Consider the following 22,920-nt stretch of genomic DNA (forward strand, 5'->3'; position numbering starts at 1 on the left):
AACAGCTTTAAAGCAGTGTGGCTGCATGGGGACAGCCAACAGCAGATGCTGTCTCGAGCCAGGGGCTCTCTAAATACAGACAGAGCCAGGTTTCAAACCTCTCCTTTGCAAAGGAGACAGTTTATTCTGCACAGGGTGCAAGGTGGAAATTTTCCACAAATCAAGCATACCAATTCTCAAAACTTTACACTATATATATACATTTTAGCAAGCAAAGTCACAGTTCATTGGCTACAAGTTATCTAGTTATTAAAGTACCGTATCTCCTGTTGCTTAAATTATTATTTCCTTTCCTATACTATTTAGTCCACATGCTCAGTCTTCTATTCTTTTCATTTGGTGTACTGATGGTCTCCACCTCCCATTGCGGGATTCTAAAGCCCATGAACTGGCACCAATCCCTTGCATTACAAAGGCTACGGGGACCTGTGGCACCAGCCAAGGGACAAGAGATGGCCAGTGACATAGCAGGAGCCGACTCCTCAACAGGAATGCGCAATAAACGCCCAGGTGTTCCTTTGCCCAGGGTCCCTCCTTTGAGGTTACGAGGCCTGTTTCACTGGAGAGGCAGGACCCGTTCTCATCGTCTGTAACTCTCCGGAAGATTTGTTAACTCCCTCTGGCCCTGCGGGTCTCGGCGTCGCTGCCGCCCTTCGGCCCGAGGTGCGGGCCCGGCCGTGCCAGGCAGCGGGGCCCGGCCATGCCAGGCAGCGGGGCCCGGCCGTGTCAGGAGCGGGGCCCGGCCGTGTCAGGAGCGGGGCCCGGCCGTGCCAGGCAGCGGGCCGGCCCCGCAGCCCCGGGGCTCGGAGCGGCCGCCGGCTCCTCAGCAGCAGCAGCGGCGGCGACGGCAGGAGCCCAAGACCGGGCCAGGCCGGGCCGCGCCTGCGCGTCTGCGGGGCCGGCTCTGCGCTGCCGCCGTGCGGTCCCCGGAGTTCACCCGCCCTCCTGCCCCGTGCCCTGTGCACAGCCACGGGCCTGGGCTCGGGCCCGGCGGAGGCTGCCCCCGCCATGGTGCGGTGCGGCGCGGCGGTGCTGCGGAAGGTCAGTGCGGCCGGCGCGGGGAGCGGTGGGGACGGTGCCGCAGGCGGCGCTCGGGTGGCGGGGAGGGCTGGCGGGGAGCCGCGGTCCCGCTTGCGGGGCCTCTTCGGGAGTTCCCATGTGCCGGGTGGTGCGGTCCGGTCCCGTCCCGCCCGGGCTGCCCGCAGCACCCTCAGGGCCCGGCGGCGATGTCCCGCCCTGGCGGCACACGCGGGACTCCGCCGGCCCGGCCCGGCGCCCTGCGCGCCGTGAGGGGTCGCTGCCGGGGAAGCCATGCCAAACATTGATTAAAAACTATACGCTCTGCTTTCTGAAGTTTCATCCAATGCCATGAAAGATCAGTCCAAGCGGTTTTACACGTGGATTTGTATTTCTGTGAAGCGAAATACAAAGAGAAGGTAATTAACTGGTGTTGAAACTGTTGTTTTATTAGTACAGCAACTTCATAGACGATTTGCGGGTTTATGTGAGAGGAGGAACCGGTGGAATGGGTTATCCTAACCTGGGAGGGGAAGGAGGAAGAGGTGGTGATGTCTGGTTCGTCGCCCGAGAAAGGACTACCTTAAAGAGCATTAGGGAGAAATATCCCCAGAAGCGATTTGTAGCTGGAACAGGAGCCAACAGCAGGTAAGAATTTATTTAATGAAAGTTGTTATTGACATCTTTTTCAAAAAGCAAAATGTCAGCCTAAAGTACTAAGCATGGTTTAATTTCTCCCAGTGTTAAAGCTCTAAAAGGTGAAAAAGGAAAAGATTGTGAAGTTCATGTGCCTTTGGGAATTTCAGTTGTTGACGATGATGGCAAGCAGATTGGTAAGAACCTTTGCTTAGTTTTAAAGTATCTAATGTTTGTCACGTTTATTGATAACATCTGGTGAATTTCTAATAGTAGGATGTTTTAAGGGTAGAGGTTTTCCAAAATATGTCTATGTTTTTCTTTGTTTGGGCAAAGAGTTGACAAATACACTGTAAAAATTGTTGGAAAAGCAGGCACCCCTTCCAGAAATTAGGAGTAGTTGATCTGTATCACTACATACAAGTCCTTTGCTGTTGGAAACAAGTGTTAAAGGCTGGAAGCCATACTGATGCTCCACAGAACCATTCATGACTCACATAAGTTATGTCTCCATAAAGCCAAGTAAGTGTCCCTATATCTTTACTGAATTATGAAAATGCTCAAAAGACAAAGATCCTTGCTGAATTATAGGTTACTTAAAATGCATTTCTGTTTTTTACTCACCAGGAAGATCTCTTTCAATACTCTTGGAATAGCTCTCAATGGTTCCTTCTCAGTTTCTCAGAGTTTTTTCTTTTCAGACTGTTTAGAATTCAGACTAAATTCCCAAATTGCCCTGGTTTGGACGTTTAACTACATTGGATGTATTGCAAGATTTGTTTATGATGCAGGCATATCATGGGGCTAAAGATATTCAAGTGTTGTTCTTTTTTTTGTTTTTTTAATTATTTTAACCCTAAGGGAGATATCATAGTCTGCATCTTAATGGAAAAATGTGAGCCATCTGAAGGGAGCCACATCTCTATCAATGAATGTTTTTCCTTGCATTCTTGAATTAAATATTGGAGGGTTCAGAACCTCCATCTTGGCCATACTTGGCCTGCCTGCAGTTTTCTTGAGGTGACTGATTGTATGACAGAGAAAAATACTGGGTGTGATGGTTTTCCTTTGTTGCCAGACAAAGAAAAAATCACCATCACCTTGAGGGCACAGTTCTTGCAAGGAAGAGTACACAAAATTGTCTTATAACTGGACACATTTAAATGGAAAATCACAAGTAAGCTACTGCAAGGGATTGTGTTTTTTCACTAACAAATTTATTTTCAGGAGAGCTTAATGCAGCAGGAGAGAGATTCTTAGCAGCTCGTGGAGGTCTTGGAGGCTCTTTGGCTACAAACTTTCTGCCTTGCAAAGGTCAGAGGAGAACTGTTCACCTTGATTTGAAACTTATAGCAGATGTTGGCTTAGTTGGGTAAGTACAGTAGTTTGAAAACTAATATTAGAAAACAGTACATTTCAGATTTGACTTCAAAGAAATTTGGGTGTTTGGATGATGAGTGTTAATTGTACATTTGCATTGTCACCTAAGTTATTTGCAGTTTGAAAAAATGAGATTGAGTTTAAAGCTCTTAAAATTAATTTTAACATTTGAAAGTGTTCATTATGTTTTGATGAGTGAAGGGCTTCATGAATCAGGATAATACATTATTAGTAATATAATTGTATTTAGCAGTTGTGGTGATGGTCACAATATTATTAGCACATTATTTATTAAGTAGGTAGGAGGTGCAAAACAGAGCCAAGAACACTGCATATTGCATGTTTACCTTCATGGCACTGGCCCAGGTAGATCCTTTCAGTAGCAACTCTGAAGACAATGCCAAAGGCTATGTTTCCTACTCTCCCAAAAAAACAGCTTGTAATGTTGGAAGGAAGTAATTACAAACTAGAACAGGAGGACTTGCATGTCCATGTTGCTCTTTTATAACAATGCAGATAAATATATTTTTATTTGGAGAAAGCTTTCAACAGCCTACACTTGTAGTGCAGTACAACTATTGTTCTATTCAGCATCTGCTAACATAAATCAGCCCTGTGGTCCTTATTAATAAAAAACATAGGAAACATGAAATGATGAGTTTGAGGTGGAAATAGTTTTGCTGGTATATACCAATAAAATATGGAAACTTGAAGACAGCATGGATAAAAAATGAAACTTGAAGACAGGTTGATAGACTAACTATATTTTTCTTTTTTATTACAAATAATTTTGACAGTATAAAATTTCTCTAAAGTTATATAATTTTCAGTTGGTCTTCAGTAATTACATGACAGAATTTTTTCTTGTTTTGATCAGTGTGAAAGTACAGGAGTTTTATGATGGTGATGCTTCTTTAATCTTGTATTTCAGCTGACAGTTTGCCTTCAAAATGGACACAAAAATCATTATCAGTCAATTAGAGAAGCATATAATTTTCTTATTGAGAGTATGAATCAGCCTCCAGTGGTTATGGTTGTACTTTGATCTCTTTGTGTTTGCTATTTTTGCCTTTTTTGTGAGTGGTTTGCTATTAGATCAGGTAAAAGAAAACTATGTAGACTTGAGAAAGGCCCATCAAGTTTGGGTACAGGTTGTGATGTGTTAGTCTAGGTTGCAATTTAAACTTCAAAGAACATAATCTACCTCAGTAGTAACAAAGTGCTTTCTTGAGTATATGACCCGAGTAACCTTGTGGAATGTCTTTAAGGCACCTTTCAACATCAGAGTGTATGAAAACTGCACTCAGTAGTTTCCCTATTTATACAAGAGCCATTAGGTTGCTTTCATTTTTTTAAGAAATATTTGTGTACAGCCCCTTTATAAAGGCCTACAGTATAGTACCAGCCTTGTTAACAGGCCATGGTTCTCCGTGCAGTCAAGTGGAGACTGTTTGGTTTTCTGTGGGACACCTGCCTTTGTATCTTGTGACTGTGTTGAGTTCCCTGTAGACAGAGTTTTCTTTGATCATTCTGAGATGAATATTTATGAATTTGATTGGAACAAAGTCTTGTGTGGACTTTCTGGGTGGAGTATGTGCTAAGAATAAGGACTGTAGTCTATCCTTGGGTGTCAGGATTAACTTCAAGTTTCACATGCGTCAAAGCTATTGTGCCTTTTCTAGCTCAGGTTAATCTTTAAAACAAGTGGGTGTTACAATTTCAGTCTTAACTTAGGTTTTCATTTCAGTGGGTAGATGTATTCTGTGAAGAAGCTTTTGTAAAAGCTAGTGTATCCCTTAAGGAACACTTGTTGTAGGATGCAGGTATGGATATCCCTGGTAAAGTGAAAATGTTATAACAGGTGTGCACAGACCAGCTCCTAGGTGTTCTTCTAGGTTTACTTGGTAGCAGAACAGGTAGGTTAGGACTAATTTCAGGATCCCTCATACAACTGCCTTAAAACCACTCTCTCTGAGTTCACATTTTCTTTGCTCTGTTAGCTAAACTCTAGCATAGGTAGCATTGGTACTTATAGTGTAGCCTTTGTAAACCCTGATGTGTATGCTGAGAGACTGTAAATCCAGCTGGTAAGATATATTTGCATGACAGGTTTTTAGAATGGAAGCATAATTTACAATATTAGCTATAGCACATGAAGAGTGAATCCAAGTGTACCTGGATGGTAATGCTGTATTTCTGTCTGAGTGACTTTGAAAGATTTCCCTTAAATATATCACACCTGTATTTACATAACTCTCCTGCCTGCATCCTTAGGAGGATGTTGGATTTGGATGTTGGATTTAGAAAAATTATTCAGATTTGATGTCAAAAAGTAAATCATAATGATCTAGGGCTTGTTTGTTTTGTTAAAAAAATAGTCTGAGTAAATGAGTGCAAAAATGAGTTGATAGCATCAAAGAGCATATTTGGAAATAAATACACAGGAATCATGTAGGTGTTTATTCAGTGTATTAATCCTCACTTTCCTTCTAGGTTTCCAAATGCAGGAAAGTCGTCCTTGTTAAGCAAGATTTCTCATGCCAAACCTGAGATTGCAAATTATGCATGTAAGTTCCTACTCTTATTTTTAGAGCAGCAATATTTCCTGAGAAAGAAAAGAAGTCTTTTTGCTGACTTGCTTATAGTAAAAGTTTATAATAAAGAATAGGGTAGCAATGTTGCCTGGCTTTTTAATTATAAGAAATACTTCAAGGAGATATTTGCTGCCTCTATGTCGAGTTCTTTACCCATCTCAGTTTTTCATGTATACACCCCATAATGCTTCAACCTGTTAATGCAGGCTCTATTTAACATTTATTTTTGTCTCAGCCCTTTTATTGCAACTGAGACTCTCTGTGGTGTGCAATATCCTCAGCCTACAGAATACGTACTGTCAAGTTCCTTTGGCTAAACATCTTACATGCTTTAGAACTTACTGTCATTTGCAACAGAGAAGGTTTTGGCATTTTAATCTGTCCACTGAAAAACAGACAGAATTTTTTTATTTTTTTTTCTATCAGTAAGTTCAAATTAGTATCTGAACTTCTTTAATTAAAGAGTGCAAGTACCAGTAATTCCTACTGACCTTTTTGCACCATCCCCAATTCTCTACAGCCTTTTCTCAGTTTGAAGAGTCCTATCTCACTTTATCTCTCATTGTTTTATCCCTGTTTGGAAGCTAATCCATAGTCTAGGTAATAGTTTTTGTGTCTGAGACTTCTGTACCTTCACTATTCCCATTTTGGAATGACTGGGGCAGAACTGCAGAAAGAGATAAGACTTAGTGAAGCACTGGATTTTTTTGGTCTAATTTTCATCTATCTTATTTTGCTTTTTCTTTATTCCTTTTCCTTGTTTAAATTTTTTTTGCTACTGCACATTTGTTTAATTTAAATACACTGAGAAAGTTCTACAATATTTAAATGTTTTGTAAGTTTAACATTTTTTTAAATGTTGAAACCAATTTTTTCTTCCTGTCCCCTTGCCACAGTCACAACAATACAGCCTGAACTAGGAAAGATCATGTATGCAGATTATAAGCAGGTGGGTATGAAACCTCACTCTGTTTGTTAAAGTTATAAGGACTGACTACTTATGTTGCTTAACAGAATTTCAGGAGGAGAATGAAAACTTGTAGGTATTTTCATATGTGTATCCATATCAAATGAAATTGCATGGGCTTAACAGGAGTTGTGAGAACAATACTGTTTTATGAAGTAATAATAAGAGAGTTTCATAGCCAAATACAGTATTATGATGTAGAGCTTATTTCAAGTCACTTTAATAAATGGCTTCCCATTTTCCCTTCCCTCCCTTCTGTGGTTCTAATCCTGGCTTACAATCTTAGAGATATGAAATTGTTTATGGAATTGAGATTGCTGTGTCCTAGTGTACTCTTAAAAGTTTAGGACTTGGAAAAAAAATCATTGTTTCAGAAATCAGCCTGTTATTTTTATTTAGAAGAAGCAAATTTCTTGCAAGTTGCCTGTACAGAGAGCTCTGGACTGAGTGAGTAATTTTCAGAATGCAAATAATGGCAGATTTGTCCAATAGCTGAAGGTCTACGTTAGTGAATGACAGGGAGTTTTGTGATTATAGCCCTGCCACCATAACTTCTTATTATGACTTTCAAGATTGGCTGTTCTAACATTTTTTAGGGGTTTTTTTTTGTCTTTGTGGCATTTTTGTTGGTTTGGTTTGTTTTTGGGGATGTAGAGGTTTTTTTGTTTAGTGGATTGGGTTTTTGAATTAAAACTGAAATAGTGTGATGTGATTGTGATTACCTGAACAGCCAGGATGGTGCACTACCTGAGAGGTGAGGCACCTGGGTCCAGTTCCTTTTGAAATAGGCTGTGGTTGTGAAAGACTGCTGGAGTTATGGCCCTACCACTTGAATTTTTGTGAGCTCTGTTCCACCCAGCTTCTTCAGATAAAAGTTGTCAGATTAATTCTGGGGTGCCTGGAATCCTTGCTACGGTATCCACTGATGGGGAAACCAGTGTTAAATGAGACTAGAGAGGCTAATAGATTTTGGACCCCAGCTTCACTTAAAAATTGCAGCAAACATTTTCATTCCTCAAGCTTGAATCTTCTTTGATGTGCTTTTACTTTGTTTTTGAAGTGTATGATACATGCAGCACTGGACTCATCATTTTCAAGATAAAAGGCGAGTGTATAAAAGGGTTTCAGATGAGTTAACCAGAAAAACATAACCCTCAGATATGAAAAGACAAAAAACTATTGTTTCTGCTTTCAGAACCACTAATGCTAGGGAGATTCAGTAGCTGATGCTTGAAACCTTAATTTAACAAACTTCAAGTAAACTGTGTATTAAAGAAAGTAAGTCTAGTTTGTCTGCTTCCCTGCAGAGATGCAATATGTCTAAGGGAAATTTTTTTTAATATTCATTTTATCTGCTAGTTTAGGGTAGTTTATCCTGGAATGCTATGCTGCAAATAAACAGGATTTTTCATAGCCCTTTCAAAAAACTGTCTATCATGAGTGAGATCTCTTGCTCGTACTGGTGTATTTTTCTCCAGCAAGAGATCTACTTGAACTCCTGGCTTTCTTTTCTGAAGTCTTTTTCTTGTCATAGCCAGTGATCCTTTCTGTTGGCCATTTCTACAGTTTATGGTTTTTATACCAAACTGTTGGGGGCTATATAGGAACTATATGGACAAAATACTTGTTTCCTAAAGTCAAGGGAACTAAGGGTTGTGATCAAGGGGAACCTCTGGGGTAAGAGGAAGTACTTTCCATATTGCAACTGCTGAAGCCAAAACATAAACCATGTAATTAACAGCAATAATTGAGGTGTCTTTTCTGTATCACTCAAAGGACAATGATTCATTTTTTCCTAAAGAACATTGATATTTTTAAAGAGATATGTGAGAATTTGCTCATTTTATCTTAGTACAGTATAAAAAAGAAAATATGTGCAAGTTTCCCAGTGCTGTCTGTCATTACTGCGTGGAAAAAATAATAAAGACACAGAAGCAGAGGACCTGAGTAGAGTTGGGTTTCAGGTCTCAGTACCAGATCATGAAAACTAGCAGAATCACTTACATTTTCTACCAGAGTATCTGAGCCCCCTTCTGCACTAAGTAGCACACTGGAAATTTTATGGTATGCTGGCTTCAGGGACTGTTCAGTTTAATCCAGTTCCTGTCTAAATGGGCATTAGATAGATTTGAAGAGCCTACCTTTGCTCTTCTTTACTTCACTCTGTCTTGGCTTTCTGTGACTTACTGAGTAGCCATTTTGGGGGTTTCATTATCATTCTGCTTTTTTTTGGTCTGCCTCAGCTGTCCCAACAGGTCTCTCAACCAGCAGAGAAAGTGACAAGGTCCCTGTTCATTGTGGCAGTCTTTGCTGGGCTCTGTCTGGAAGCTGATTGATTAATCAAAGTCTCATTTGAGCTGAAGAGCAGAAATCAAATTCTTGTAGCTGCTCATGCTCAGGGGAGCAGTGTTAAGTGGGTTTGTATTTGGAGTAATGATACTCTGTAGCCACAAGGAACAGACTTTATTTGCTGTCTCAGTGACAGTTTGAATTCTCTGCAAATGTGATAGCCTAAGCTGCTCACCTTTCAGAGTCTGTTTTATTCTCAGGTAATAGCTACATTTTGTAAGATCTCTGCTGAGGTATTATTACCCTCTATTTTGTACTTTGCAGACAGCTATAAAAAATGGGGGACATGAGGAGCACCAGGTCTGTGTAATAGCAGCATTTTGTTTAATCTGCTTCTAATAATAGATTGTAAATGTATTGAAACAGCCAATGCATATTATTTTGTCTGGGTTCTTTTGTCCATGTATAGTGATAATCACTGTTGATAGTTTAAAGCCCTTGGGTTTGCTCACTGGAAGTATTTTGTTTGAAACTTTTGTTTTCCTAGATTTCAGTAGCTGATCTCCCAGGACTGATTGAAGGTGCACATGCAAACAAAGGAATGGGCCATAAATTTCTCAAACATGTAGAGAGAACCAAACAACTTCTCTTAGTTGTAAGTTAAATAAAATTTACAGTTTATTGAAATCAAAGTGTAATAAATAAAATATATCTTAATTGCAATGTAGTTGGAATTTAGAAAATTATTTATAATTTGTGTGATTGTTATAAATATAGCTGTAATTGTGTTTACAGAATGGACCACTCAAATGACTAATGATAAATTAAGTTCTTAAATAGAATTTATCATTGAAAATTTCTGATTAATTTAGAATAGTGAAGTGTTCCAAGCATAACAAAAGCATGGTTTTTTTTTTCCTGTAAGATTCCCATAAGTTTACAAAACAGGCCTTTGAGAAACACTGTATGAGAGTTAGCCAGTTTGTGCCTGCAGTGTCTGATGTTTCTGTGCTGTTTAGTTGCTGTTGTTTGCCCAGGAGTGAACACATTGCTATGGACATTCCAGGGCAAAGTAGTTGATTGAGAGTACCTTGATACTGTAACAAAATTTTACACCACAAAACTTGTTTTTGTGTAACTTTTTCAGGTTGATATTTCTGGGTTTCAGCTGTCTATGAAGACTCAGTTCAGAACAGCATTTGAAACGATATTGCTTCTAACAAAGGTAAGTTCTCATCTTCCTATGTGACAGCTGTAGTTATGTGTTGAGTCAAGAGGATGGCTCAGATTTGATTGAGAAACATTCAAATGTTAGGGTGTCTTCTGGATTTATAATATAAGGCCAGTGACCAAAGAGATTCTCCAAAATGATGAAGTTTTTATTTTCACTTGTCCAGGTTAAACTGCTCCAGTTTATATTGGGTACCAATTATTAATAGAATTGATTAATCTATGCAGCATGTGGGATATTTCTTACAAGTCAAGTAAAGGTAAAAAGACACATAATTTTCAGTTGCCCAATCCAGTAGCATTTTAAGAAGTAGAAATGTGTGGTTACAGTGCCTTGATGCCCTTCCTGCATAGACCAACATCAGGCCCTAGCTTTGCAGACGTTCACTGTTTGCACCTCTTAACTATGCTTCTGATTCAAATAATACATATTATGTCATTTTAAATTTATCTCTAACTGTGTGACTTAAGTTCATGAATCTTATGCATTTCAGGAATAGCTGTTTATTTTAAGTTTATTCAGGTTAGGATTTTCTAATATTAAAATATTTAAGAATTATAACACTCTGCAAAGGATTTTCTTATATGTTTTATAGTCTGAAGTTTTTCTGAAATTGATTTTGTGTTCATAGATGTCAGTATAAACAGAAACCAAAACTCTCATTCTTTCTGTAACTGGCATTTCAGAATGAGACAGCCTGTTTACCTAAAATCTGTTTTTGAGCAAAAATATGAATCACTGAACATTATTTTCTCCTGTGCTGTAATATATCAGCCTTGAGCACCTGAGTCAAACTCACAGCTGCTTGGGCAAGAAGGGCTATTTGGGCAATCAAACAAATGCAAGAGGAGATGTAAAATTGAAGTAGCCCTTGTTAAACTACAGATATTTACTAAGGGAAATTTACTTTTCTTTTAAGGAACTGGAGCTGTACAAAGAGGAACTTGTAACAAAGCCTGCACTTCTTGCCATCAATAAAATGGATTTGCCTTGTGCAAAGGATAACTTGGATGAACTTATGACACAACTAGAGAACCCTCAGGGTAAAGGAAATTCCACTAATAACTTTCATCAAAAGTAGTAGTAAGATTTCATATGGATAACTCTGCATTGGCAGAGAGTTGTTTGAAACTGAAGTCAGCTATTAAATTTATTATTTGAACATATGTTTAAAATCACTTCCTGCATTAAGAGCTCTGTTTATATGCATTTGTAATGGCTTCACTGTTTGGAAAAGATTATAATAAATAGAGATATCCCAGATGATCTTTCCCAACCATGATATGAGAGAGTAAGCTTCCAGTCTAGGTGTCTGGAATAACAGTAACCTGCACAGAAGGTCTCCTCACAGGCACTGACACATGTACCATTTGGCACAAACATGGGAAAATTCTGGAAAGGTCTACGTAGGTTTATTTTAGTCTTCCAGTTGCATTGGGGTGAATTGCTTTCTCTTTCCTGGAGTGTAGAAACCAGAAAAGCTTAACACCATATTCTCTCATATTTTGCAACTTGGGATTTCTTTGTGCTCACTGGAAGTGTATAGAATCTTCTCATGGCAGCATTAAGAATGGTATAACTGCTATATTATTGCTTGTCTTCTGAGATTTGAGAAGACTAATTGTGCAGATGGTATGTATATTAATTGCAGCCATGTTTATAACTGTAATTTATTAAAGTTTATTTTCTACATTTAATGGGATTTTATGGGCTTTGAAGTGATACAGTATTTGGCGATTGTACTAACACTTTATATACAAATTTTCAGACTTCTTTCACTTACTAGAGGAAGAAATGATTCCAGAAAATACTCTTGAATTCAGAGAGGTGATTCCTGTATCTACATATACTGGAGAAGGAATTGAGGAACTCAAAACATGTCTAAGAAAATCCATAGATGAGCAAGCAGAGCACGTGAATGAAGAATATCGGAAAAAGAAACTCCTGCTTTTACAAGCTTCCAAAGAAGAACAAATGAATAGAAGCTGACATTCCTGAATGGACCCAGCACATTTAATATTTTAACTATGCACATGAAACCTTTGTGCAGACTTTCCATTTAATTATTCCCTCTTCCCTCACTGCCTGCTTCCCTCCATTTGTTGAGGCACGTGGGTAGGGCACAGTTGGGAAAGAGACAAGGGGATTTTTTATTTATGTTGGCTACAAAGCTCAACAATGTAAAGACCAAAGCATGTGTAACTCAAAGCACTGCTTAACAACTGAGGATCCCTGGAATATTTCTGCCAAGTGAGAGAAATGGAGGGAATATAACTTGCACAAAGGAGCAAGTTCAACAACTCTGCATATCCTGTGGGCATCAGAAGAACCAAAGGAAGTTCCTGATAGAGGAATTTTCCAGGGTCTGGGCCTTCTAAGGTGAACATAAGTTCTGCTATTGTGACAGGCTTTGTTGGTTTTAAGAATTTAAAGGAAAACATATAAATGGCTACTAGGAAGTGACTTGTAGGAGCACAAAAAGCAAGACACTGATGTTGGAGGTTTTTTTGGTACCTGCTGGTGCCTACTGTAGTCATCTTAGTTGTATAAATCCTGATTTCAAATTCCTATGCTTAATTTGTGATCCCCTCCTTTTATGGAGTTGTTTGGTTTATGTTACATTTCAGTGAAGAAAATGGCTTTTTCTCAACAGAACTGTACATTTTTGGAAATATTTAGTGTTCTAGATTATATATTACAAGAAGTCACAATCACACTTTAATTTTTAAAAAAATTTGAAGTCCTCTATTGTCAGGGCGTTTTCTACTTCAAAGCTATTAAATTGCTTGTAAAGCAAAATAAGATTGAATACATCAAAGCCTTCTAGTTTGGTTTGCTTTTGTAATATATGTATCATACCCTACTTCTTTAGATTTTGTTAAAGCAGTAATTGGGAGGAAAGGTATGGTTTGTCATAATGCATTCTCATCTTACTGCAAAAGTGGCATACCTTCTGGGTGATTTCTCATGTGCAGCTCCACACCACAGCAGTGATTTCTTCTTCTCAATACAGCCAACAAACTCCAACTCTCCCCTCACCCAGCTACCCCACTCTTTTGTAGCACTCGTTGTATTGGACACAGCTGTGGCCTGTTAAGGGCAGGCCTGTTCCTAATCTTTGGTGATTGGTACAGCTGCATCTCCTCAGGTGTGAGATTGCCTTCTGCACTATTTTCTTACATTCTATCCCTCCACAATAATGCGTCTATTTTATCATTGGTATTGGCTCTCACTGTGATTTTCCTCTAATTTTACTGTGTTCAGGGCTAATATGCTTTCACTGATGCTAAGAATAGGCCGTCTGTTTTACAGAGTTGCAGAATGAATTAGGTTGGGAAAGACCTGTGAGATTGAGTCCAACCAATGATCAAACACTACTTTGTCAGCTAGACCATGGCATTCAGTGTTTCCTTAAACACCTCTTCCCTTCACCTTCCTGGGCAGCCCATTACCCTTTCTGTGAAGAAATTCCTCATGATGTCCAATCTGAATCTGCCCTGGTACAGACTGAGGCCATCTCCTCTCAGCCTGTCACTGGTTTCCTGGGAGAGAAGAGACCGACCCCCACCTGGCTACAACCTCCTTTCAGGGGGTTGTACAGCGATATCGTCACCCCTGAGCCCCCTTCCCTGCAGGGTATTTCATAGCTGAAAATAGCATTTTGTTTTTTCCAGACTTTGTGAAAGCTGGTCTTAATGAGTGAGGTTAAGGGGTAGTGAGGGTGTGTTTGGCCTGAGAGGCAGCATGGTTTACTGGAGCTGTCCGCCGTGGGCCGCAGCTGCCTGCCGCAGTCGGGCTCCTCGGACCTGCAGTCAGCTGCCTTATCGCAGGGACGTGTTTTAGACCATCGCCGTTTCCAGCCCGTGCTGGCGAAGTTCTCCACCCTGCAGGAAGCGGAGAGCCCCAGGCGGGCGGGCCCGGCAGGCGGCCGGGAGCCGAGCTGGGCCGGACCGAGAGCCGAGCCCGCAGTGCGCCGGCGCCCCGCCCCGCCCCACAAGGCCCCGCGCGGCCGCGGCCTCCCCTCAGCGCGGCGGCTCCGCGGCCGGAGCGGCGGCCATGGCGCCTCCTGAGCGCGGCGGCAAGGTGAGCGGGCTCGGGGAGCGGGCTCGGCCCCGGCACGGCCAGCCCGGGCCCTGCGGCGCTTCCCGGCTCGCCCGCGAGTCCGGGCTCGCTGTGGCGGGCGGGGATCGGCGGCGCTCCCCGGGGGGACGCTGTGTGTTCTCTCCGTGCGTCAGCTACTCTTTCCGATTCAGTCGGTAAAATAATTACCCCCGTTTCAAGTTTTTCTTGGAAGTCCTCATTTGTTAGCTAGGATCGTTAGTTCTAACCCGGTACATCTATATTTAATTTTAAAAGGAGTTTTGTAGAACGTGGAACTGCATGATTGATTCCCAGAATCAAAGAGCGGTGGCAGTGGTTCTGAGGCAGTCCCTTGAAACTGGCGAGCTTTAGGCCTCCGGTTCCGGTGGCCAGTTAGTCAAAAGTCGTGAAAAATTTTGAACTGCTCATGCTGTTGTGGATAGTCAGGCAGTGGTTTGTGTTGATGAATTATACTGTGGCTTCTCTCCTACAGGGCTTTACAAAACACTGATGCTTCCCAGACCGTGGGCTTCTCAACGCCATGCAAGGGAACAGAGCTGGTTTTACTAAATTCTGAATTATGTCTATAGTAAATGTCCTTTTGTTGTCTTTTTTTCATTATTTTATCTTGTGGACCTTTAATGACTTACCAGTTTTTAACCAGCTTCAGCCAGCATCTCTTTACAGCAACATGGATCTTTAGAATAGGGCGTAAAATCTGTCCCTGCTAAGGGGTGCTATTAGGAATGGTAGCTTCTGTGGATCAGATAGAAGGGCCTTCCACAGTACAGCTTTAAAATCCTTGGGATGGAAGAAGCTGAAGCCAAGAATCTAAGGCAAGGCAGGGTTTTATCTGGCCAAAGTGTATTTTCTTCCCTTGGACAACTAGCTAACAAGTGATTGAGGTCCCTAGTTGTTCAACACCACCAGGATTAGACAGTAAAATCAGATGGACTAAGGAGAGGAAGAGGAAACCAAAAGAAACTCCATTTCTGCAAAAATGAGTTGGGTATTGGGGAATATTCCATAGCTGCTCTGAATCTGTTTATTACAACACAAGTTTCATCATTAATGGGAGGGACTCCTGGGCTGGGCACAGCTCCCTCTGACAGCTTTGTTTGCCTGCACTAATTTCCTACTTAATTATGTTGTTGTGGTTGTTCATGGGTGTGAACCTGCAGAGGAGGGAGGTCTGTGTGTTTATCTTGGCTTCAGCTGCAAAGTGCACAAAAAGCTTGAAAATTCATAAGTAATGTTGGTGAACAAAAGCTGCTGCTCCAGGCTGTGTGACTGCATTAGCATTCTTAGCATTCAATGTGCAATAGCATTCTTATTAATGAGTTTCCAAATCTGAAACCCTCTTTCTCATTCAATGAAAAAATCGGGGTTCATGGCTGTGTTGTAAAGTCTCTTTCTTGCCCTAGATAGTTTGATAGAAGGATTTCTTTGATGTTTTTGTAGATGATGGAGCCTATTCATGTATGGATTTAATAATATTTCAGGGTTTGATATGGGTAGTTTAGAATAAACTCTTTCTTTGCACGTGTTAGCCCAACAAATTCGGCTGTAGGTTGTAACTTTTAACAGTTGCACACTGACATACTTGGAGGTCTGATGCTGTCCAGTAGTAAAGTGATTTACCTATTATGACCTGCAGATTTGATCTTGGGACTTAGATGTGGGGGTAGAAAATCCACAAGAGGATCTTTTCCTCTGGAAAACCTGGACAGCCATTGGAAAGGCATTACCAGTGTTTCCTGGTTTTCTCCAATTTCCTTGAAACCTTTGTGTAGAAGGCAGGAAGGAATAAAGACCCACAAGATATATAAACAATTTAGAGTTTGTTCTTTGTTTTCTGACATTAAATAATCATGGCACCCTTTCCTCTCTGCTGGTTAAGTGCAGCCTGGAACCTAACATCTGCAGGAATTATTCTGTATGACTTCTTATGGATTTTTTGCTAAAAACATAAAATTCAGGATGCAAACTCTGTGTCTTGGAACGCCCATGAGAGAAGCAGTTTTTTGCACCTTTGTCTTTTGAGATGAATAGATAGAGAACAAGCTCTGGAGAAAAAAATTGAAGAAAGAAAAAAAAAGTAGTTTGAGTTGTGTTTTTTAAATAAGAGCAAATTGTAGAAGGTGGTGTAATTGGCCTAATGCAAACATAACTGATATTCCTAATTCCTGAATTGCAGTGTAAATGCTGTTGCTGAAATTGCATGAAACAAATGTGATGTTGACTCTTTCTTTGTTCTGTTTCTTAGATGCAGTAGCACCTTTTTCCTGCTTACAGAAGTTGCTAAGGTTTCTGTTGGTTTGAGGACACTGCTGGTAAGTGCACTGAAGCCATCTAATTAAGACAACACCTGTTTTGTTACTCTCTTTGTCAGGGACCTGAAGCTATAATTACAGTCATCAAGCCAGCAATGTTTGCAAGATGAGATAGGTCTCCCTTTATGGAAGGGATGGTGGGTAATATGCCTATTTGCTGTAATCTACTACTGCAAATGAATTTTCAGAAACAGCAGGTTTCTGAAAATGGTCAGTTGTGTTTATTCCAGCTGGTTCACATATAGCTGTATCTTGGACTATCACTTGAAGTGATACTATCTTGGATACATATCTTGGAGTATGCCCTGTCTGCATGGAAGTTTTATCCAGGTAAAGGCAAGCTCTTTATAGAAGAGCAAAAGCATCAAGCTTGAGGAGAGCAAAATTTGATGTAATATTAGATTTAGCTCTGAAGTTCATTTGTTATAGTTCCATTTTCTTGCAAGTTGATTGTTTTGACCTTACTGAAGCATCATATTAAAATAATCATAATAGAAGTACTTCTCTGGTCCCCCTACCCAGGGGCTCTCCTGTTAGTGACCTGCCATCTGAAAAGTTTACTGCCATGGGAAGAGAAGGTTGCCCACGCTCAGCTATCCTTAGCAACAATACAATGCTGTCTTTTTGATATATAAATATAAATATATATTATTTATATTTATAAATATATAAATATAAATAATATATAAATAAGGTAGTTTTTAGCATAAATGTTGTTGTCATTGTTTCTTTCCAGAGTGCTTCTTTGGAATCTAGACTGTGATCAGCACTTAAATGAAAGTGCCCACATTCCAGTGCAATTGTTCAGGGTTAGATGGCATAAAATAATTGCCTAATGGTTTCTTAGGAAACAAATTGAACTTCATTTATTTGTCTATAAATCAATAAAATTCTGGCTAGCTGTATGGCTTGATAATGCTTTTAGTGTTTTTCCAGTATACATGGGAATTCCTTACCTGAAAACTGGAGCTCCCTGGTAATTGGATGTTTGCAGGTATAAAAGAAGAGTGAGGGATCAGATCTGGTTGCCTTTTTGTTTGCAGCCATGTCTGTAACCTTTCTGTAATACAGAAACTCAGTTACCTGTATATGCATTAAACAGAACTTCTGGTACTTAAGGGATTGGTTTGTGACTTTGATAGATATGCTCAGTGTAGTATAATAAACTGGAAGAAATTTCAGGAGGAGTTTATAACTGAATGGCACTCAGTAAGAATTTGCAAAGTATCTCTTCATTTTTAGGTACTGTAATTCTTAGTGTCCAGCTTCAAGTACACTCTGGGGTAAATGCTCAGTGCCTGTTATGTATTAGGCTTCTTTGAAATATCTTGATCATGCAGAGAAGGGATAACTGATAACTTGAATTGTCTTTTATTTTTTTAAGTTTTTGTTTGTTTTGTAAAGGCCCATCATTGAGACTGTTTCTCAGCATCTCTGTGGACAAGAGGCTATAGTAGGTATGCAGACAGTGGTAAGATTGAAAAGGAAGCAGTATTAACACTTGCTCTGGAGTGAAAAATGTGAAAGCTGAAAAGTCATCTGCTTTCTGTAATTGTATGCTTGGACAGTTGATTCTGAAAGGCAGGAGTAGTGAGGCAGAACTGTGAGTTGCTGTTGAAAAATTCATAGTAAGTTACTCAGCAGAGCCTCCACCACTATCTCACAGCTCTTGTCAACAGTTTGGCCTATATAAAATGTGTATAACTGCCTACATAGGCATTCCCTGCCAGTCTAATGATGCAGGTTTTAAGCAACTCCCTTTTACTCATGCAGCAGTGTGGCAGGACTGAGCATGCACTCTGATACTGTATCTGGGCTAAAGACAGGGAGCTGCCAGCTGAGGACACGTGAACTTAAATCATGGCTATGTAGACTCACACATTCAAACGTGCTTCTTTTTCACCTTGAACACAGCAACTTCAACAGTCTGTCAGCTGAGAAGTCATAAGTCTGTGAAATAACCTGACATTTCATTAAAGCATGAATTTAGTAGTTTTTAAGACAGTGTTACCACTGTCTTAAGCATGTCAGACAAAGAAGGTGCCACAAAGTTAGTGCCTACTAGCTGTCATCTGACTTTATTAAAATCGACAGTCAACTGTAGTTAGTCCTGTGTCCATGGTTTTTCTTTCTAATCGCAGGAGACAACCTCTGTGGGCAAGTATGGGCTGCCGGGACGTTCATGCGGCGACCGTGCTGGCCTTCCTCAGCGGCACAGCCTCGGTAGCTGGGCTCCTTGCAGCAGTTCTGCTTCCAAACTGGAGGCAGATGAGACTGTACACGTACAACAAGAACGAGAGGAACGTGACGGTTTACACCGGACTCTGGATTAAGTGCGCGCGCTTTGATGGGAGCAGAGACTGCGTGATCTATGACCCGCAGTGGTACACGGCTGTGGATCAGCTGGATTTGCGTGTTCTTCAGTTTGCCCTTCCTCTGAGTATGTTCACTGCTGTCTCAGCTCTGTTCCTCTGCATGATTGGCATGTGTAACACGGCCTTTGTATCCACCGTGCCAAACGTCAAACTGGCCAAGTGCCTGGTAAACAGTGCAGGCTGCCATCTCGTGGCCGGCCTCTTGTTCCTGCTTGCCTGTGCCATTTGTCTCATTCCGTCCATCTGGGTCATTTTTTATAACAATTATCTGAACAGGAAATACGAGCCCATCTTCAGCTTTGACATCTCTGTATTTATTGCCATTGCCAGTGCCGGCGGTCTGTTTTTCACTTCTATCATGCTGTTCCTATGGTACTGTGCATGCAAAAGCCTCCCTTCTCCTTTCTGGCAGCCCCTGTATTCCCACGCCCCCAGCATGCACAGCTATGCCTCTCAGCCCTACTCCGCACGTTCTCGCCTCTCTGCCGTAGAAATCGACATTCCTGTTGTGACACATTCATCTTAAGGAGACAAAGCCTTGGAAGCCAAGTTCTTGTGCTCGTTCAAGCCATGAAAATTGTAGGCTTGATTCTCTGTGCTGCCCTGCACTGAGCATAATTCTTTGTAAGGTCAAGTTTCCCAAGGCACAAAGCCATGGAGGCCTGAGTTCAGCAAGTCTGTTGCTGTTCTGGTCTGTTTGTTACTTCTTGACTACCTTTCCTTTTTTTTTTCTTCTTATTTTTTGACTCTGAGCTCACTACAGTCACAGTTGCTGCTAATGCTGGATCAGTACACTAACAATTGTATGCATCCATCCTTTTGCTTGCTGATGTCAAAGGAGGTTTGGACGTCTTTAAAATTTAATAAGCTATTTCTAGATCCCAATCTCATTGTAAGACCCTTGCACTCGTGTATTGTCCAGATGCAGGCAGTGGAACTGGGTGTAGGGGATTCACTGAGTTTCTTGTTCATCCAGACCCACATATTGTAATATGTGATGTCTGAAAAGGGTGTTTGGCAGACTGATTCAGTTCTGTGCACTGTTATTTGGTTTTTTGCTGTACACACAAACAGATACCTGCTTTGGAACTTCTGTAACAGAATTAGTGCCAAATTACCCTTTATTTTCAACGTAGCTGTCAGAAGGAATAAAACTGATTTAACTACAAATGTTGTTCTGTGCTCTAATAGCATTTTGTGAATTACTGGAGGCTAGAAATCTTTTGTGAATTTTATTTCTAGTCTGTTTTTTACTGAGTTAGCAAATTCACAAGATCTATTTTGTCATTAAAAGTAAAAACACTAGTATTTTAATATTGTGATTAGAACCCTGGATGTTTTATTTGAAGGCCTTCTTAAAAATGGATTTTCAAGTATGATGTAAAGTGTTCAGTTCTGGAGAGAAATGTCACTTCCTACAAGGAAGGTTAGGAAAATCCTGAAGAACTATGAAGACTATGAAAGCTCCTTTTGAAACACTGTGTACAAGCTATAACAACATCTCTCTGAAAAGGGAATTATAACCCTGGGGAGAGATTTTTTTTAATCTAGATGTTTTTTAAAAGTGTATATACAAGGAGCAATGAGCTTGTGTTTTTTTCATAGTTGATCTTTATGGTTGATGGACTTTTCATGCTGTAGCTTATTTCATTACTGATTAAGACTTAACCTTTTCAGCTTGGTTCTTTAACACCTTTCAAATTCAGCTATTTTAAAATCCAGTTATTTCCCCTGCTGCCACCTCATAAATGCAGAAAGTTTCCTGATCCTATTTTCCGTAAGATGCTATTTTGAGTAACTTCTGAGCTGCACTGTGTAGCTCTGCAAGGATGAAGAGGGATTGTAAATTCCCAACCTGGGATGTCTTTAAATCACTTTTTGCCTTCTAAAACACAGAGCAGGAGATGAGACCTAAGGATCCAAGCTCTTTAATATGGGCTTTGACATTACTTGAAAATTTCATGACAGTAAGTTGAAGAGTGCTATAATTAAAGCAAGCATTTGATTCTCTCAGGTTTTGGTAAATTAAGATCTTATGTTTAAGATGTCATCCCAGTAAGGAAAGCTGTTTTGATTGGTGGCATTCTGGAGCTTAGTGGATATTTGCATTTCATTAACCCCAGAATAAATTTGGTTTTCTAAAAAAAAAAAAAATCAAATCAGTTTCTTTAATTCCAGTTCTGAAGATTCATCCAAGGTCCTGAAAACCATTTAGTTTCCTCCTCTTAGGTGTTAGGAATAGAAACAAGTACTGTACTGGGCAAATCTTGGTCTGTTAAAATTTGTGAAATAACAGTATACAAAGAAAGATCGTGTTTTAGCTGGCAGATCTCAGACTTCAGTGGATTGAGGGAGGAAGTTGATCTCTATCATAATTCCCAGCATTGTCAGTAAAGTGCCAGGCCTTTAACACAGTGCTTGATTTAACAGCAGTCTTAAGGAATTAACACTGCAGACAATAAAGAGTATGTAAAAAGATATTCCTCTAAAGGCCTAAACATGATACTCTTTTAGGTTTACAGGGTATGAGAGTATGAAGTATCTTTTTTAATGAGATCATGGGATTAGGACATGTGTAATGACATGCAAGCCAAGTTTTTCTCTTCAAAACTGAACTTTGCTTTACTGTTCATCTGCTTGTCCAGCACTGTTGCTGGTTTAGCTGCCCATCTCCCTTAAGGTCAAAGCAAAGGGGCCGCTGGTGTGTGATTTAATGTCATCTTACTTCTGCATCGCTTCAGTGTCTTTCCTTCTTTGTGCCTTGCTTCAGTTATGTGTTGGCCAGCAAATGTTACAGTCAGCATCTGATACACTCTTTGAGCCTGAATTTGTGAAGTATTTTGATCATTTTTAAGAATTGATGAATGTGTCTCTTGGTGACTTAAAAAGGAGCTGAATTTTCAGCGTCTCCAGAACAAGAATAACAGCCTGGCAAACTGTTGCTTTCTACAAAAATATAAGTTTAGCCAGTGTTGTTCTTCTCTGTGCACTTTAATAGCAGATGCCTCTGACAGCTCTTTTGTATTCTGACTTTGATTTTTATGCACAGAACTTTTAATTAGTATTTGCTGCTGCCTAAGCTGATAACTTGTTGGTTTGAAAATTGTGTCTTTCCAAAAGCCAGAGATGAATGAGTTATGAAAAGAAGGGCTCCAGAAGATAATGGTTTCCAGCATAGGTTTCAGTTAGCAAGAAGACTCTTGCATCATGTTCTATCACCGAAGCATAGCTGGTTTTCTTTCATCAATGCTGTTAATATGTTTCTGCTGAATCCTAAGTGAAGTTACCTGGAAGTGCTGTGCTGTATTTCCTTTGTTACAGGAAGACATGGCCAACCTGTGACACTTGAGCTGAGTGCCACTCCAACTTCTTTTTTTTTGCTAAGGTTGCCATCGTGCCCAGCACCAGGGCTGGGGAGTGACAGGCCTCCCTGGACTGGGAGGGAGCACATGTCCTGCAGGTGTGCCTGCCAGGGAACAGCCTTTGGGGAGCAGTTAGCACCCCTGCCTCTGACCAGCTGCACCTTCCTGGGCACTGCTGTGTGCAGGACAAGCACTTGGGGTCTGAACAGAAAGATTTTTATTTGTACCTTGTGCAGTAAAGGTTGGGTGCTCTGGGATTACAGGAACCTGTCTTTTTTTAAGTATTTCTGTCCAACTTCTTTAAATTGTGTTAAGTGTTGGTTCTTTTTATGTGAAACAGATGATATGTATTTTTAATAAAAGAGTCTCATACAGATGCAGTGTATTTTGATTAATTTTGTTGAAAACAGTAGCTGCTAGAATATGAAAGACTTTATCTTTCAATATTGATCACCAGATCAGGTGACCACTGTTGATCACCAGAGTATTTTGAACCTTAACTGGTTTAAAATGTGTATACTGCATTTTAGCTGCCTAATTTTATAGAACTCCTGCTTTGAGCGAAACAAAACAATTTTTTTAAGCATCACAAAACCCCAAACCAGCCCTTCTGAAAAGGGAGGATAAGCCAAACTCCTGCCCTCCCATCTGCTGTG

General features: G+C 40.4%; 2 protein-coding genes across 4 annotated transcripts; both read left to right on the forward strand.

The window, feature by feature from the left end:
* The first annotated feature begins 936 nt into the window (after positions 1-936).
* Positions 937-12,157, forward strand: GTPBP10 (GTP binding protein 10). Of its 2 annotated transcripts, none has more exons than XM_063150998.1 (10): positions 937-1,041; positions 1,472-1,665; positions 1,759-1,850; positions 2,881-3,025; positions 5,527-5,600; positions 6,524-6,576; positions 9,431-9,538; positions 10,031-10,108; positions 11,034-11,157; positions 11,883-12,157. In XM_063150998.1, the coding sequence occupies exons 1-10, from the start codon at positions 1,009-1,011 to the stop codon at positions 12,101-12,103; spliced, it is 1,122 nt and encodes a 373-aa protein (XP_063007068.1). In that variant the 5' UTR covers positions 937-1,008; the 3' UTR covers positions 12,104-12,157. The 2 variants fall into 2 exon arrangements, with proteins under 2 accessions (XP_063007068.1, XP_063007076.1); XM_063151006.1 differs by having other exon boundaries at positions 939-1,041; positions 1,477-1,665.
* A 1,966-nt stretch (positions 12,158-14,123) lies between these two features.
* On the forward strand, positions 14,124-22,640 carry CLDN12 (claudin 12). 2 transcript variants are annotated; one of them, XM_063151027.1, is made up of 4 exons: positions 14,140-14,197; positions 16,461-16,527; positions 17,912-17,984; positions 18,669-22,640. In XM_063151027.1, exon 4 carries the CDS (start codon positions 18,691-18,693, stop codon positions 19,426-19,428), a length of 738 nt encoding a protein of 245 aa, XP_063007097.1. In that variant the 5' UTR covers positions 14,140-14,197; positions 16,461-16,527; positions 17,912-17,984; positions 18,669-18,690; the 3' UTR covers positions 19,429-22,640. The 2 variants fall into 2 exon arrangements, with proteins under 2 accessions (XP_063007088.1, XP_063007097.1); XM_063151018.1 differs by lacking the exon at positions 17,912-17,984 and having other exon boundaries at positions 14,124-14,197.
* The last annotated feature ends 280 nt before the right edge of the window (positions 22,641-22,920 follow it).

Source organism: Melospiza melodia, chromosome 1, assembly GCF_035770615.1.
Source record: "Melospiza melodia melodia isolate bMelMel2 chromosome 1, bMelMel2.pri, whole genome shotgun sequence".
In the NCBI taxonomy this organism is placed as follows: Eukaryota; Metazoa; Chordata; class Aves; order Passeriformes; family Passerellidae; genus Melospiza; species Melospiza melodia.